Consider the following 18,017-nt stretch of genomic DNA (forward strand, 5'->3'; position numbering starts at 1 on the left):
CAAATCACAGCGAATGAGATTTGTTGGTCTTGACTGAGCCTGTCTTTTGATGTGCATAAATTGACCCCTGTCACAACACAACAAAACAAAACCAGTGCAGCTGGTTCATTGGGGGACAAATCTTAAACGGGCACAAGCAGATTTTTAGAACATGCAGGCTGAAAAGCTCTGGAATTAAGCATAGCCCTTAGTTCTCCCTCCACAGCTGTGCCTGGCTGCTTCCCAGGTGGATTTTCCGTAGTTAACAGCTGTGCTCTGTTGGAGAAGGGGGATCTCATTTGGTTGCAGACTTCAGCATTGTACACAGTCCACCAAGCATGTCTCTTGACGCAGCTCCCATTCATTTCCACGGGGCACGCAGAGGAACCACTTCTGCGGCACTGTGCCCATCGTTCGTTTGATCGGCAATCTAAACAGTCTTCCATTTCCTAATCCCCCTGCCTGTTGGCAGCAGGCCGAGTTAGGTCTGTTTGTGTGTTTGCGGCAGAGTTGGGGCACCTATTGCCCTCCTAGTATTCCTGGGCGTTCAGCTACTGTCAGCTTTGGCCATGCTGGCTGCGGCTGATAAATATTGGGGTCCCGGCAGCATTTGGAGGGTCACTGTTTCTCTGTCCCTCATTGATGGGACTGCTGTGCAAGTGTTGAATGGAGTGCTGCAGGGTGGATGAGCATTGCACCAATAAACTAAAGAGGGTCCATTCTGGCTCGGCTAGAGATGATTTACTGCTTTCCCTGTAGTGACTCATCTTTTAAAAGGCAGCTTAGCATTTGCATTTTATCTCCTTGCAAAGGCCAATATAATATTCTGAAGAGCATTCCAAAAGTTGTTTCCTCTGCATAGGCTGTGTGGCTAGATACTGGTCAAGGCAAATGCCCCGATGCATAATGTGTTATCGGAATGGTGTTGCTGGTCTCCCCAGCTCACCTACTTCTTCAACTCTCTTTCCTCCATAGGTTGTTCTGGAGTGAACGTAAAATAACCAAGGCTCGTGAGTGGTTCCATCGGACAGTGAAGATCGATTCTGACCTAGGGGACGCCTGGGCTTTCTTCTACAAATTTGAGCTTCAGCATGGCACAGAGGTAACTTCAAGGGATCTGCCAATCTTTAATTGGACCCGCTGAAGAGATTTTGCTGATTTGGGGCACCTCAGTTTCCTGCTACTTTCCCTTTCCAAGTCTGCAAAAGTTGAGGCTGAGCAGGATTCCATGTTTCTTGGGAAGGCGCTTCAGTGATCTTCTGGGGAGGGTGAGCAAGGATCTCATGGGAGTTCCTTCACCTGCTCCATATCTCTCCCCTTGGACAGGGCCTGCCTTTCTCGAAAGAGCACTTCTTGATGGATGTCACTCCCTTCCTTTCAAGTGCTTCAGCCGTTCTCTGGCAAAGGCCTTTTTTAAAAAAGGACGTGCTGGGCAATGTACCTGCTGCTTCATACGTGGAAGCAGGGTGCAGTACGCCCAGCCTTTGGTTCCACAACTCCTTGGGCTGATCTCAGGGCGTCCCCTTTGCAACGGTGAGCTTTTCCATTGGCCCCAACACTGCCAGTGATTTCAGCAACTGAATGCACATGGCTGAGGACTGTGGAATTCTTAGAGAGGGGTGGATTGGCCTTCCCAGCCCAGTGAAACTGAACACACATAAAAGGGCAGAGTTTAGGAAGAAACTTGTGCTTCCTTCTAAGCAGCAGTCCTAAAGGCACATACCGGTGATTGAGCCTCACAGAGTACAGTGGGACTTTTCTGAGTAAAGATATCTAGAATTGCACTGTTCTTGGGGATCCTTCTGGACGTCAAATGTTTAAAGCTGACTCTTCTGCTGTTTTCTCCCTGCAGGAGCAGCAAGAGGAGGTGAGGAAGCGTTGTGAAAACGCAGAGCCGCGCCACGGAGAGCTGTGGTGTGAGGTCTCCAAGGACATCAGCAACTGGCAGAGCAAGATTGGGGAGATCCTGGTGCTGGTGGCGGCCAAGATAAAGAACACCTTCTAGAGGGGAGAAGAGGCTTCGTTGAGCCACGCCGTGGCCTCTTTGCTTGGCTTCCCCCCCTTGGACTTCGTCCCCTCAGGCTATGGCTCCTGGAAGGAGTCTGGAGGGCAGAGAAAAGGGGGTGATTTTTTCCCCCCTGGTCAGCTTCAAAAGGAAAGCCAGTCCCTCCCCCATGCGCTTCTTAATGAGCAAAATAGCGATTGTGTAGGGAGAGAGCTTTATTTACCACCTTGGCCATCCTGAAGCATGAATAGTGGGAACCTTGGCCTGCCAGCTGGCAAGCATTTTATTTCACTCTGCCTGGACTCCACCTGGTGTGTTACCTCTGAAAAGCAACTGAGCCTTTTTAGTTTTCCAATACTCAGTTTGTCTTACTGTGTCCTCGATGAAAGTGACTCCTAGCTGTTTAGAGCATGGCAGCCTGCGGAACACAAACAGTGAAATATAACCTGTTTTCGAACAAGTTTAGCTGTCCTGGTGTTCCACAAGGGGGATTCTCTCTGACAGAGAATGTTAGGGATCTTTAAGGAAAGCCTAAGACCTTTTCCGGAGTTTTCAGAGCTTATTGTGTGGGAAGCTATGATGTTGAAACCAGTTCAGGTTTGCTGTGTATATGTGACCCCATCGAGGCCTGAAATGCCATGATTGCTCAAAGACCCACAGATGGCAGTAGAAAGGCAACAGTTGAAAAGGTTGACTTCAGGATGAGACCTGTTTGGAGCTCAGTGGGGTTAGGACAGAACTTCAACAAAATGCCTTTAGCTACATTAAAGTAGAGAGACTATTTTGTCAATTATTAAATTTCTCTCTCCGGAATTAAGACATGTCATCTTTCTTAAGAGAAAGGTATCACAGGAGTAGAACAGCAGTTGAAAATAGACTTTGCAGTCCACATGCTTAACCATAGAAGTAGGTGGCATAAGGCTGGAAAAGCAAGAAGGAAACCCCTTTCCATGTCAAACAGAAGAGGCAGCTTTTTGGGAGGACAGAGGTGGGTCAGCGAGGTCTGTGGGTTGTACACAAAGCCCAGCAGGAATGTCACCTGCGCACGTCCCAGTGAAATGAACGGGTGCAGCACAATTGTCCCCGCAGGTACGTGTGAACCTCCCATTCATTTCACTGGAACTTGCATAAACATGTCCCAATGATGGACGTGTGTGGCTGCCTTGGATGAAAGCCTTTTTTTTCGTGTAGATGGATTTTTAAAAAAATAAATCCCAGCTTGAGTCCCTCCCACAACAACACACCAAAGCTTTCCCATCCCCAGATGTAACAGTCCAGCATCCCTGACACCATTCTTTTCCCAAAACGTCTTCTGTGTTAAGATATATCTTGTGTGTTTCTGGATGAAACCTTGGTTGGTTTTTTAAAAAAAAAACATGAACCAATGATGGTTGTACATAGTAAGAAGCTGTAAAATACAATCCTGTTTCGTTTTGTGATACTTTTTTTGACTCTGATCTTTACTGTGTGTGAGAGATGAGTGCGGTTGTTTGGAGTTGACAAAAAAAACCTAGGTGGGAGTGGAGGCAGAGTGCTTACTATAGGAAAACCTCTAAAGTGGTAAACCCCTAAATTAGTGATGGGGGAAGGGGGCATGGATGTTCAGACATTCAGTAGACTAGCATTTTCCAATGTCTTGCCCTCGAGAGGTTTTGGACTGAAGCGTCCGTCACCCCCAACCATGGAAGGCGCCAGGCTGGGAGATGTTGTCCAGCGATATCCGAAGGTCGCCACATAAGTTTCTCCAACATATGCCATGGGCCTCTGAGACCAATCACACTTCTAATGTTTCCAGGTTTCCCTTCTACATTCAGAAATGGCATGGAGAGAGGGTAGGGGCTAAGGCTAAAGCCGCCCCATTCTTGATTCTTCATTATGATCTCTGTGCAGGTACTCACGAGAGAACCTGCATGGGAATCTTCAGAGCCTAAAGGTGTTTGGCAACTTGGTCTGCCCTCCATGTCTAGTGTGTGTGCCTAAGTTTAGAGGCGGATGCCCAGTTTGTCTGTGACAGCCATATTTATAATACTAAGAACATCATTTCTGTTGGGTGATCTCCAAGTGAACTGGGCCAAGTGAACTCTCTCTCTTCTTTTCTCAGTGCTCAGGAGGGGATAACTGCTAGAAGCAATCGAATGAATGCTGAATGGGGCATGTTAATCCTCTACTTCGGCTAATAAGTGGGCTCTTTCACTACACCACTTTTGGGTGGCAGTGGTTTTGTTGTTGCTGATCTTGCAGTGCCAAAAGCCCTCCCCACTCCACTCTTTATGTAGTTTCACTTTTTGTTGGACGTGCCAGATTTGGGAGTACAATCTCTGGGAAAGGATTGGGAAGCGAAACCCTGAAAAAGCCTTCTCTGAAGATTCTGGCAAAATAATTGGGTTCAAAACAATTACAGTGGTACCTCGGGTTAAGTACTTAATTCGTTTCGGAGGTCCATCCTTAACCTGAAACTGTTCTTAACCTGAAGCACCACTTTAGCTAATGGGTCCTCCTGCTGCCGCCGCACCGCCAGAGCACAATTTCTGTTCTCATCCTGAAGCAAAGTTCTTAACCTGAAGCACTATTTCTGGCTTAACGGTGTCTGTAACCTGAAGCGTATGTAACCCAAGGTACCACTGTAGATTCTCCTGGATCCTTCTCCAAATGACAGGGCAGCGTGTATTTTTATGCCCAAACTTAATTCTTATAAAGTGGTGCCCCGCAAGACGAATGCTTCGGAAGACGAAAAACTTGCAAGACGAAAGAGTTTTTCGTTTTCTGAGTTGCTTCGCAAGACGGATTTCCCTATGGGCTTGCTTCGCAAGACGAAACGTCTTGCGCCTTTTTTTTTTTTAAACCGCCAATGCATTCCTATGGGAAACCGTCAATACGCATTGGTGCTTCGCAAGACGAAAAAACTCGTAGAACGAAAAAACTCGCAGAACGAATTAATTTCGTCTTGCGGGGCACCACTGTACTGTAATTAGAATATCGAAAGCACAGCCCTGTTTGTTTGGGTTTTTTAAAAACACGATGGCAGCTTTCTGTCAAATGTACATGTGAACTATTCAGTTCTTGTTCCTGAAGGGGAGATTTATTTACCTTCAGCCTCCTCTGCTGGTGGAAAGAAAGAAGAGCATCCTCCTTGACCATCGTCTTAGTAACTTTGTTGTTTCCTGTGAAATCCTTGGGAGCCTTTGCCAAGCTGGTCAACGCAGGATTCTGCATTCAGTTTGCGTGTTTGTGCCATAAACCGCAATGCCGGCTGAAGGCTGAATCGTGCACACGGCAGCGAATAGATCCAACTTGCTTGCAGTGGGCTGAGGTCCAGCAAAAAGGCTGTTCCACTGATGTATCTCCAAAGATGGTTTGGATGGGGCCAGATCCTGCTGATACGCATGTTGCAGGTCTTGAATTGTGGGTGGTGGGAATGCGGAGTGAAATGGATAAGATCTGCCAGAGGAAAGAACTGCACCTCAGCGGTACAGCATGCTTTGCTCAGGGAAGGGCCCAGGTTTGGCCTTTGCAATCTGCAGGTAGGGCTGAGAAAACCAGCCTAAAAGCTTTGAGAGATACTGCCAGTGCTGACAATGCTGAGCTTAGTGGATTAGTGGCCTGACTATAAGGCAGATTCTAGATTCTGTTCCTAGAGGTCACTGGAATCTTTTTCCCATCAGCTATAGATCAGCCATGGGACGCGGGTGGCGCTGTGGGTTAAACCACAGAGCCTAGGAGTTGCCGATCAGAAGGTCGGCGGTTCGAATCCCTGCGACGGGGTGAGCTCCCGTTGCTCGGTCCCTGCTCCTGCCAACCTAGCAGTTCGAAAGCACGTCAAAGTGCAAGTAGATAAATAGGTACCACTCCGGCAGGAAGGTAAACGGCGTTTCCGTGCGCTGCTCTGGTTCGCCAGAAGCGGCTGTCATGCTGGCCACCTGACCCGGAAGCTGTACACCAGCTCCCTCGGCCAATAAAGCGAGATGAGCGCCGCAACCTCAGAGTCGGTCACGACTGGACCTAATGGTCAGGGGTCCCTTTACCTTACCTATAGATCAGCCACTGAATTAGGATGGGTGCCTGTATAACTCCTCTCTATGTCCTGTGTAATTTACTAGATGGTGATGATTGCAAAAAGAGAGAGAGAGAGGTAAGAATGGTATAAAAGAAAGCCGCCTTCTGTAGGTTTTTCTAGCTGCACTGATGGATAAGTAGCTCGCTCGGGCTTCAAACGGGAGCCGTGCCTTGAAATGGCAAGACTTGAACCTGGCGTCTTTCGCTGATGAATCGTAGACTTGCAGAGTTGGAAGGGGAAACCAAGGATTATCTAGTCCAGCCCCCTGCAATGCAGGAATCTCAACCAAAGCATTCATGACAGATGGCCATCCAGTCTGCTTAAAAGCCTCCAAGGAAGGAGAGTCTACGACCTCCTGAGGGAGATTGTTCCACTGTCAGAAAGTTCTTCCTGCTGTTTAGTTGGAATCTCCTTTCTTGTGACTTGAAGCCATTGGTTCGAGTCCTGCCCTCGAGGGCAGGAGAAAACAAGCTGACAGATCTTTAGATCATGAGTAGGCAAACTAAGGCCCAGGGGCCAGATCCCACCCAATTGTCTTCTAAAGCGTTTATTAATTTTCCAATAAGAACATCTAATTAACATATCAAATCAAATCGCCCAATCACCTTCTAAATCCGGTCCGCAGACGGTCCGGGAATCAGCGTGTTTTCACATGAGTAGAATGTGCCCTTTTATTTAAAATGCATAACAGCCTAGGTAGGAGAAGTGATGGACATTTTCCAACGTTACACCATTGAGTTGGATTTGTGGTGCTGCAGAGGGGTTATTCTGGTCTATATTGTGCCTTTGAAAACTTAATTAAAAACAGCGCAACCCATTGAGCGTAGAGCTAAGGAGCTGCAACACATTTGACTTAATGCACTCGTTCAAAACAAAACCATCCTTTGCCCTTGTCTAAAGGATCTCCTTTAAGGTTTGGAATTGCCCCAAAAAGATGTTAAATTATTTTTGTATGCCACAACTGCAGCAAGAATTTTGTTAGCGAAGAATTGGAAAACACAAGACATACCAACAGTGGAAGATTGGCAGGTGAAGATGATGGACTTTTCGGAGCTGGCCGACCTGAATGGAAGAGTCCGCGACCAGAAAGAGGAGGAGTATCAGGAAGAATGGATGAAATTTAAAGACTATTTAGCTAAATATGTTAAGATAACTTAATTGGAAAAGCTTGCAAATAATAGATAGGCTTAGGATTCAAATGTGTGAGAAGATTTAAGATGTTTAAAGTTAAATTAGAAAGAATGAAAGATGTTAAGTGATCAAGTTAATTTTTTGAGAAAATCGATTTTGGAAAACTGTTAAAATGATATACAATGAAATTCAACCAAGGGGATTTGAGGAAGTCACGTAATAATGTTACCAAGATTTAAGGAGGATGTAGGTATGTTTGTTTTGTTTGTCTGTCTGTTTTGAATTTTTGAAAATCAATAAAAAAAATTGAAATTAAAATAAAGCATCTCCTTTGTGCAGAAACATCCACATAGAGCATATTTCTATACTGTGCACTTTTTTAAAAGCTTTCCCTCACTTAGATCTTGTCAGCCTCACCACCAGGGGGCAGCAGAGAGCTGTCCAGCATCTTCTCCCTCCCCAAAATCTATACAGATGTAACTTAATGCTCCGTTCTGAATTTTTCGTTTAACAGTTCTTTTAAAAAAGAAAGGAAAGTCAGAGCCTCCCTACGGTCAATTCAAACAGTGCCCTATTTATGTGACTGGGTGGCGCTGTGGGATAAACCACAGAGCCTAGGACTTGCCGATCAGAAGGTTGGTGGTTCGAATCCCCGCGACGGGGTGAGCTCCTGTTGCTCGGTCCCTGCTCCTGCCAACCTAGCAGTTCGAAAGCACGTCAGAGTGCAAGTAGATAAATAGGTATTGCTCCGGCGGGAAGGTAAACAGCATTTCCGTGCGCTGCTCTGGTTCACTAGAAGTGGCTTAGTCATGCTGGCCACATGACCCAGAAGCTGTCTCCCTCGGCCAATAAAGCGAGATGAGTGCCACAACCCCAGAGTCGGTCACGACTGGACCTAATGTTCAGGGGTCCCATTACCTCTTATTCAGTGAGGGGTTGGAGTCCAGGCCAACTCAAAAAAGGGACACAAGCGATACTTGGCAAAATTGAGGTATGCGCGGCAGATGAGCTTCACTGGGGTTGCTTAACCCCACAGGAAAAGGTCTGGCGGTTGCGAAAGAGGGCAGGCTGTAGCTCAGTGGTTACAGCACCCGCTCTGCATGCAGAAGGTCGCAGGTTCAATACCCAATGGCCTCTACAGGGAGGACAAGGTGTGTTGTCCCCCTGTCCGCAACCCCAGATTGCTGCTGCCAGTCCGGGTGGACAATATTGAGGCAGATGGAACCAGTGGTCTGACTCGGTGGAAGGGGGCTTTCTGTACCCCTTTGTTCACTTTTTGCAGGATAATTGGGGGTTGGGGGACAGGACACGCACAGGTATGGATCCTGCCCGGTGAGCATGAAAGGGGAATGTGCAGTTGGTAAAAACGATTGTTTTGCCAAGGTTTCACTTTAAATAGTGAGAGTCTCCCCGCTCTTTTTTGAGCGTATTTTGAATAACACACTGAAAATCGGCCTGAGAACCATCCACAAATCATACAGAGAGCAAGACAGAAACCTGATACTTTACCTGCTGCTATGTTTTGCTTAGGTTGGAAGTCTCGGCAGTCTAGCCAAATCAGAAAGGTGAGAATGGTGGGTGAGGAAAGACTCTCACTCACTTATACCCAGACCCTAAAAGGCAGCACTTTTGGACAATTGCTATATATTTAATTATATTTATTTTACTAGTTCCCCTCCCGTGCCTTTCACAGCAGCCCAGCACAAGAGACATTTTAGCAGGGGGAAGGTTTTGTATGGTGTTTATTTTCCTGGCAAGGAAACGACTGTTGTCAGAAGATTCCCCTGCTAAATTTCCACAACTATCCACTTTAAAAAAAACCCAAAAAAACAGGCACAGTCAGTTAAAAGAAGAAGTGAGGAATCTATCACTAAAGCAGATAAGCAAGAGCGCTCTGGAGTGTTAAAATACATACTGGAAAAGTGTCTGAAGCAGAAACTCGGGGCACTTGAAGACTGTCGTGGCCTTAGGGTGGCATTCAGACACATCGTGGCAAATCCAGGTTGTGCAATTAGTGCTGCAAACCTGATTTCCCAAAATCCATCCGTGTGTGTGTGTATTGTGTCTTTTCCCCAGAACTGGGACAGGAGACAGCTCACAAAATTTAAAACGAACATGGATAAAGCACAGATAGTTAAAAACACAGCAAAAAAAGTAGGTAAACTGCAACAGAGTTCAAAGCTGATGTAAAAAGAAATCTATTTTAATGCAGGTAGTAAAAAGGGGACCGTGATGGGGAAATGCACCTGAAAGTGTGGGAGAGAATAATTGAAAGGGACTCTGTGGATTATCTAGTCCAACAACCTGCAGTACAGGATAAGACTTTCGGCAGTGGCATTGGATCACTCTGCAATCGGATCAGCATGAACGCTCACTGAACAACCAATGTTGCCTAATCTTCCTGAAAACAATCAGGATGAACGCTCCATAGACAGGCAGCCTTCTGTTCCCCCTTCCTCCTTCCCACAGTTCCTCGGCTGCGTTGCCCAGGCATCAAAATTCTTCCTTAAAAAGAGACCTTGCTTTGCGTGTGCAGCACAGACGGGCGCAAGAAGGAACCTGACAGGATCAAGCCAGCAGCCCACCTTGTCCAGTCCTCCTTCAGTGGCCGATAAGATGCTTTTGGGAAGCCTGCAAACAGAACCTGAGCACTCGAGAACCCGGACAACCGGTGTTCAGAGATATCCTCCCTCTGATCTTGGTGTTTTCATAGCTGGTATTCATTCGTAGCCTTATCTTCCATGAAAGACACACATGCCTTTAAAAAACTACCGTATTTTTCGCTCTATAAGACGCACCTGACCATAAGACGCACCTAATTTTAGAGGAGAACAAGAAAAAAAAAATTCTCTCCCTCTCTGCGCAGTGCCCCTTCAGCGAAGCAGCAGGAGAAACGGAGCCCCTTCCATTTCTCCTCCCGCTTCGCTGAAGGGGCGCTGCGCAGAGAGGGAAAGCTGTGCAGTGCCTCTCCAGCGAAGTGAAACCAGGAGAGAAAGAGGAATCAGTGTGCACCGATCCCTCTCACTCTCCAGGCTTCAGCGAAAGCAACGCGAAGCCTCCGGAGTGCGGCGGGAGCGCTCCTGCTGCACTTTGGAGGCTTCCCGTTGCTTTCGCTGAACCCATGGAGCCTGCATTCGCTCCATAAAATGCACACACATTTCCCCTTACTTTTTAGGAGGGGAAAAGTGCATCTTATAGAGTGAAAAATACGGTACCTGATTTTGGTGGCCATGAAGGCAGGTGAGGGTGTTTTCCAGCCCAGGGATGCTTCAGGATTTTGTTTGGCCTGCATTTTGAGGCAGACCAAGCCAATTCACACGTACACTGACACACCCCCCCCAAACCATTGTGCAAGATATATCCCAGCAATCAGTCAGATATCACACTTCTCCAAATGTTGTGATGTGAGTCTTGGCTGTAATAACATTCATGCACGAATGCAGAAGATACAGAGAAAATGCACATCTTCTTTCCATCTTCTGTTTTGATTTTTACAAATTATTATGTCGTTGAAAAGCAGGCGTGGGAGGTTGCCAATTTCGGCGGAGGGCAGAGGGAGGGAGGATGCTTAACCCTTTCCACCATTTCTCAAAATCGGTGGTGGGGACTGGAAGAAGACCAGGAAGGGAAGGGAATCTTCCCCAAGCCCAATGCTATTCCGCTCCCAGTTACAGCCTTCGCTCTTTTGTGCTCAGTCGGAGGGGAGTATGGGAGTTGCAAGTTGCTAGCTTAGTCCTGAAAGGGTGGGGAAAGCAGGGATGGATTTCCTCATAGCAAAAACAATGTCACCAAATGTCCTCAGAGGGATGATGGCATGGAAACTCAGGACGGAAGGAAGGAAAGAGTGGAGGGGGCAGGGGAGAGAGAGAGGAGAGGCAGGGAGAAGGGATCAGAGCAAAACAACCGGAAGAAGGAAACGGGGACAGGAGACTCTCACCAAAATAGCAGCGGAGAGGGGGGAGAAGGAGGCGAGAGAGGTTTCCTCCCAGAGCAGCCATGGGGGGCAAGTGAGGGGCTGGGGTTCCTGAGGAAGGCCTAGGAAAGCCTTCAAGGCCTCTCTGCACGCACCTGCGCCTGGCTGGAATACTGCATACAGTTCTGATTGCCCCTTGGAAAAATATATTATATTGTACTTATATTGCACTTTCTCCCAGCCCACGTGTGACTCTACAGATTGCGGAGAACAGGGCAACTGAAATGTTGGGGTGAGAATGAAAGTGGGGTTTTTCCCTACAAGGAGAGACTGAAGCACCTGGGGGTTTTTCTTAGGTGAGAAAGCAGACAAAGGGGAGGAATGATACTGGCGAGTTCTGGAAACGCGGTAAGGAATCTGGAAATCGCGTCCGATGGGGAATGCTTGATAGCTGCCTGCAAATATCCGAAGGGCTGCTTTGGAGCAGATTGGGCAGACGTCCCGAGTGCAGGACTTTGAGCCAAGGGATGTAAATTGGAGGGAAGCAGTTTGGGGCTAAACATCAGGGGGACTTTTCTAACGGAAAGAGCTGGACTCCTAATGGCCAAAGCAGTGGCACAGGCTGCCTCAGGACTGGGTATTTAAGCAGAGAACGGGTGCTCATCTGCCGCAGAGATTGTAGTCGCATCTTGTGTTGCAAATCCTGCTCTGGCTGATTTTGTTTTATTCCATTTGCCACGACTCGATGTTTTTATGCTTCTCTTTCCCCGGCTCATGTGTGATTTTTATTGTTTATTTTTCATATTTGCTGGAATGATTTACTCCCATGATAAAAGAGAGGCTCGTTAGCCACCCTGGATCATGGTTGCAGGTCCTGAACTGAAGGGGCAGCATGTCCATGCATTTCCAATTAAATAAAAAATAAATATTCTCTTCCAGCTTCGCAGTTCTGCAAGCGCACGGCCCGGTGATTGTGGTTAATAAGAATTCGTGGGCCAGACTTTCGGCAGACGGTCCTGATTTTTTGGAGCCGTTTAGGGAGGGTCCATCTGTTGTCCTCTCGCTGGCTCCAGACAGACAAGAGGAATTCCGTTCAGGATGCGACAGGACGGGACGGGCCGAGAGAGGGCAGGCAGGCAGGTGTGTGAAGTGCAGAACAAAGGGGATAGAGAATCCCTTGGGCTCCGATTGGGTGTGTATGTGTGTGAAGAGACTTTGGATAAGGGATGACTGCCTGCAGCTCATGAACAGCTCCCATTACCTGTCCTGCCCAGCATTTTTAAATAGGTATCCTGGCCACCAGTGGCGTAGCGTGGGTTGTCAGCACCCGGGGCAAGGCAAGTAATTTGCGTGGGGGCCCCTGCTGCACTGTCCCTCCCCCAGATAGTCCCTCGCTCTCTCTCCGCACCGCACGCCTGGCACCCTCCCCTCCACAGTGGGCGGCGACCCGGCGGCTCGGATCGGATTCGCACAGCCAGCACTGCAGTGAGAGAGGGTGAGTGAGCCAGGTAGGGGCAGAGAGCTACGAGTGCGAGTGCGCCCCCCCAGATGTTGCGCCCGGTGCGGCCAGCCCCCCCTGCACCCCCCACGCTACACCACTGCTGGCCACCGAACCTTCCAGATCCAATTCAAGCGTCATATAGTGCAGGCTCCCTCAAACTTGGCCCTCCAGATGTTTTTGGCCTACAACCCCCATGATCCCTAGCTAGCAGGACCAGTAGTCAGGGGGGATGGGAATTGTAGTCTCAAAACATCTGGAGGGCCAAGGTTGAGGAAGCCTGATTAAGGTTAGGGCCGTACCTCATGGAAGACAATCTTACCCGGCTATGAATGATTACCAAAGAAGGTGAAGTTAAGAGCCTGCTGGATCGAACCAGTGGTCCATGCATTCCAGCATCCCATTTTCACAGTGGCCAACCAGATTCCTGTGTGGAATCTGCAAGCAGGATTCGATTACTATTTTTCTATAGTTTCCAGCAACTGGCATTCAGAACTGGCATTCTGTGGAGGCAGAGCAGAGTCATCACGGCTAGCAGCCACCAATAGTCTCCTCCGTGAATTTGCCTCATCCTCTTTTAAAGCCACCCAGGTTAGCAGTCCTCACTCCTTCTTGTGGGTGTGAGTTCCACAGTTTCTCTGGTTTAACAGGCTTATTAACAGGGTTTTATACAGCTCCCTTGCAGGGCTCTTAATCCAGGCCTGTGACAGGTTGTCTCCTAGACCAAAGGGAAGGCCGAGAGGGAGTGGGGGAAGCTTATATTTAGGAGGGAGCTACGCAATTCACAAGGGACACGGGTGGCGCTGTGGTCTAAGCCACAGAGCCTAGGGCTTGCTGATCAGAAGGTCAGTGGTTTGAATCCCTCCGACGGGGTGAGCTCCCATTGCTCGGTCCCTGCTCCTGCCCACCTAGCAGTTTGAAAGCACAAAAGTGCAAGTAGATAAATAGGTACCGCTCCGGCGGGAAGGTAAACGGCGTTTCCGTGCGTTACTCTGGTTCGCCAGAAGCGGCTTAGTCATGCTGGCCACATGACCCGGAAGCTGTACGCCAGCTCCCTCGGCCAGTAAAGCGAGATGAGCACCGCAACCCCAGAGTCGTCCGCAACTAGACCTAATGGTCAGGGGTCCCTTTACCTTTACACAGTTCACACCGTGCCTGAACAAGGAGCATGTAGAGGTCAAAACAAAATTTTAAAAATGGTATCTGAAGAAGTGTGCATGCACAGAAGAGCTCATACCAATAACAAACTTAGTTGGTCTCTAAGGTGCTACTGGAATGAATTTTTATTTTGTTTTTACTATGGCAGACCAACACTGCTACCTATCTGCATGTAGAGGTCTACGTCCTTGCCTCCTGCAATGGCACTTTCTATTCCTACCCACCAGGCATGGATCAACAAAAGTGTTAATTGATATGTTTGTTCTCTTTCTTCCTAGGACAGCCATCAGCCAGATATGAAGACCAGCGACTGTGGGTTATTAGGTGTAACTTGTAATCTATCCTCCTGGTCTCTGACCACTATGATCCTGTATACCTGAAGGAGCGTCTCCATCCCCATTGTTCTGCCCGGACACTGAGGTCCAGTGCCAAGGGCCTTCTGGCAGTTCCCTCATTGTGAGAAGTGAGGCTACAGGGAACCAGGCAGAGGGCCTTCTCGGTAGTGGTGCCCACCCTGTGGAACGCCCTCCCATCAGATGTCAAGGGAATAAGCAGCGATCCTATTTTTAAAAGACATCTGAAGGCAGCCCTGTTTCAGGAAGTATTTAATGCTGTATTGTTTTTAACACTCGATTGGGAGCCGCCCAGAGTGGCTGGGGAAACTCAGCCAGATGGGCGAGGTATATATAATATACTATTATTATTATTATTATTATTATTATTCGGCTGCGCTGTCTTGTGCTCAAGTGAAGGGTTTTTATTTTGTTGTTGTTTGATTTTTCTGCCCACTTTCAACACAATACTTTTTGATATTTGCATAAATCCAATAAACACGTTTATTGTAATCCAATAAACACGTGTCCTCAACTGGCAAAATAGAGATATAGCTATGTGACATAGGTCGAAGGGTGAAGCTGTCTATTCTGGTTTCTGATACTTCAGTTCTCCACATTTTCCCACAGCTGTTTGCTTTCCCCCTTTTTAAAGTTCCTCCTGAAAAAAATCACCAGCAATCTAGTGCAAATTTCTCTTAATATACACTTTTTTTTTTGCATGCAATTTTGTCAAATATACCAGTTTTGGCAAAGCGATTTCTCCCAATATAATGCATTTTTGTAGTTTCTTTTCATTGATATGTATGTTTTTTTCCATGCACACCTGATCCTAGTATTTTGCCTTTTAGCACACCTTATTTGGCCAGAAATCTGCCTTGCAGAATTCAGAGCAGTGCGAATTTTCGAAGGATAGCTGTATTTCAGGATGTGCACTATTTTGGAAAGCGTGGGTTTTATGGGTTTGGCTTTGAATTTCTCCCGCATCCAACACAGGGTGAAAAAAAGTGTGAAAAGACATAGCATCCTAGTGTAAGGGATTCCACAGCGGACTCTCGACCTATAGCATGGACCTCTGCTTAAAAACCTCCCAGGAAGGAAAGTCCATCGCCTCTCGTGGGAGTCTTTTCCACTGCCAAAGAAGAAGAAGAAGAAGAGTTTGGATTTGATATCCCGCCTTTCACTCCCTTTAAGGAGTCTCAAAGCGGCTAACATTCTCCTTTCCCTTCCTCCCCCACAACAAACACTCTGTGAGGTGAGTGAGGCTGAGAGACGTCAGAGAAGTGTGACTTGCCCAAGGTCACCCAGCAGCTGCATGTGGAGGAGCGGGGAATCGAACCTGGTTCCCCAGATTACGAGTCTACCACTCTGAACCACTACACCACACTGGCTCTCCAGCTAGTACTGTCAGAAAGTTCTCCCTGATGTTTAGTCGGAATCTCTTTCCTTGTAACTTGAAGCCATGGGTTCAGGTCGTACCCCCAGGAGCAGGAGAAAGCAAGCTTGCTCCCTCTTCCATGTGACAGCCCTGACCAGTCATGTCTCTACAGCATTTGAGACACAGGTCTTTCTGATCTCTGCTTAGCAACCTTGAGCATCACATCGGGGGCCTTTAACATGTAAAACTATGTGCTATAGATACCAATTCCATTCTAGTTGGTGTGAGCCAGTGTGGTGTACTAGTTAAGAGCGGTGGAGTCATAATCTGGTGAACTGAGTTCGCTTCCCTGCTCCTCCACATGCGACTGCTGGGTGACCTTGGGCTAGTCATACTTCTCTGAAGTCTCTCAGTCTCACTCACCTCACAGAGTGTTTGTTGTCGGGGAGGAAGGGAAAGGAGAATGTTAGCCACTTTGAGAATCCTTAAAGGGACCCCTGACCATTAGGTCCAGTCGTGGCCGACTCTGGGGATGCGGCGCTCATCTCGCTTTATTGGCCGAGGGAGCTGGTGTACAGCTTCTGGGTCATGTGGCCAGCATGACTTAATCGCTTCTGGCGAACCAGAGCAGCGCACGGAAACGCCGTTTAACTTCCCGCCGGAGCGGTACCTATTTATCTACTTGCACTTTTAGACGTGCTTTTGAACTGCTAGGTTGGCAGGAGCAGGGACCGAGCAACGGGAGCTCACCCCATTGCGGGGATTCGAACCGCTGACCTTCTGATCGGCTAGCCCTAGGCTCTGTGGTTTAGACCACAGCACCACCCGCGTCCCTTTGCGACTCCTTAGGGTAGTGATAAAGCAGGATATCAAACCCAAACTCCTCTTCTTCTTCCTCTGATGCACCACCTCTGTACCCTCTGGTACTCTCCATATACCACACAGACTCCTAAGGTTCCCTCCCCCATGGCCTCCCCATGGCATTGCATCCCCCCCCCCCCCGTTGCCTCCTGCCTCGAAAGGAGACGGGATTGTTTTTTTCAAGAGAACGGTGCTTTTTTCTTTTCCCCAAGTGGCGGAGTCAGCGCTGGTGTTCCTTTGTCAGGCTCTGCAGAGCATTTTACGCTGACAATTAACAAAACAAACACAGGCCGCTCTCGGGTCTGTTTGCGATTATTTGCCTTAACGATTCCCCAGCCTCGCTCTCGGGCCTTCTCTCACGCGTGGCCATGCGCCAAGCGAGGGGGGCGCCGTTGTCGAGTACGTCTTCCAGAAGCTCTTCTGCTTTTTGGTGGTGGCTTCTGGCTCCTGGAACGTCCCGGCATCTCCCAGAGCGCTGACAGGGCGCCAACGCGTCCTCAGGCCAGTCCCTGGGGTGCCTCGCGAGTGTGGGAAGCTTCGCTCCCTCGCAAAGACCTCCTCACTCATGCGATGAGCGCCACATTCCGAATTTTCAATATCCGCAACACACTGCGCCCAACTCTCCTCACCCTCTGATGCATATGCAGTGGACGCTTGGGTTGCGGACGTGATCGGTGCGGGGGGCACATTCGCAACCTGCAGTGTTTGCAACCCATGTGTCTGCGCATGCGCAGATTGCAACTCGGCGCTTCTGTGCATGCTCAAGTCACCCGGTCCAGTACTTCCGGGTTCGGCACGGTGCACAACCTGAAATTGCGCAACCCGAAGCGTCTGTAACCCGAGGTATGACTATGTTGACATCCGTCTGTCTTGAGATACAGTGGAACATGCCTCCAGGTGTGAAGTCAAACCGCTGCATTTGCAGCACTGAAGTGAGCTCCCTGGGGCACTAGCCTGGGCAGTGTGAATCGAGGTCCTGGGCTGCCCAGGTGACAAGACTCTCAGCCTCTCCGATGTGGTCCAAGGCTCTCTCTTGTCCCACCACCAACCATGCCTCTGATGTTGATGGGATGAGAGAAAGTGTTTAACACCTGGTCAGGTGTGTGTGAATGTGTGTATGCAATTTCAAGTCCAATACAGTAAAAACGTCCATTAAAAATGTCCGTGGTAACTAAAAGTTACCCACCCTTAACGTATCTGCTACCAAAGCCCTGGCCTAGTAATTTTGTCAAGTCCAAGAGAAGGGGGGGGGGCAAAACAACTCATCTTGGAGCTACTAAAATGGTCAAGGGAAATCAGCCTAGATGCCCCAGCAGCTGACAACTCTGTGCTACTGTTTAGTTATTTAATTCACCGAAATTGTAAATGCTTGCATGCATTACTATGTGTTTAAATCTGATGGGTTGGTAGCTGAATTCTAGAGAGTTCTCTAGACGTTCTCATGTGATTGGCTAACATTAGTCACATGAGAGATATTTAGTGAAGGAGAGACTCCATTTTTATGTGAAGCAAGATGACTGTGTTTTAGAATCCACTGTGAACACTGCTAAGTTGAATAGAGTGTTGGAGCGCTTATTCTCTGCTTGGAAGAAAAGAGAGCTAAGCTGCAGGAGAAGGTGAAATATTTCATAGGAGCTGCACGGCATGGCCTAACTGAGATGCAGAAAACTGAGTGCTGAGCTCTGGAAAGAGAGGAAAATACAGTTGT

At 48.2% G+C, this 18,017-nt stretch overlaps 1 protein-coding gene across 1 annotated transcript in view; it reads left to right on the forward strand.

The window, feature by feature from the left end:
• PRPF6 (pre-mRNA processing factor 6) overlaps positions 1 to 3,425 on the forward strand; it is a 34,120-nt gene extending 30,695 nt beyond the window's left edge. The window contains exons 20-21 of the mRNA XM_083447285.1: positions 955 to 1,081; positions 1,832 to 3,425. Of these exons, the coding sequence (XP_083303411.1) occupies positions 955 to 1,081; positions 1,832 to 1,984 (280 nt within the window). The 3' untranslated portion in view covers positions 1,985 to 3,425. The remainder of the gene's footprint in view (positions 1 to 954; positions 1,082 to 1,831) is intronic.
• Positions 3,426 to 18,017: the final 14,592 nt, after the last annotated feature.

Source organism: Podarcis tiliguerta (genome assembly GCF_965153285.1).
Source record: "Podarcis tiliguerta genome assembly, chromosome: 6".
Classification (NCBI taxonomy): domain Eukaryota; kingdom Metazoa; phylum Chordata; class Lepidosauria; order Squamata; family Lacertidae; genus Podarcis; species Podarcis tiliguerta.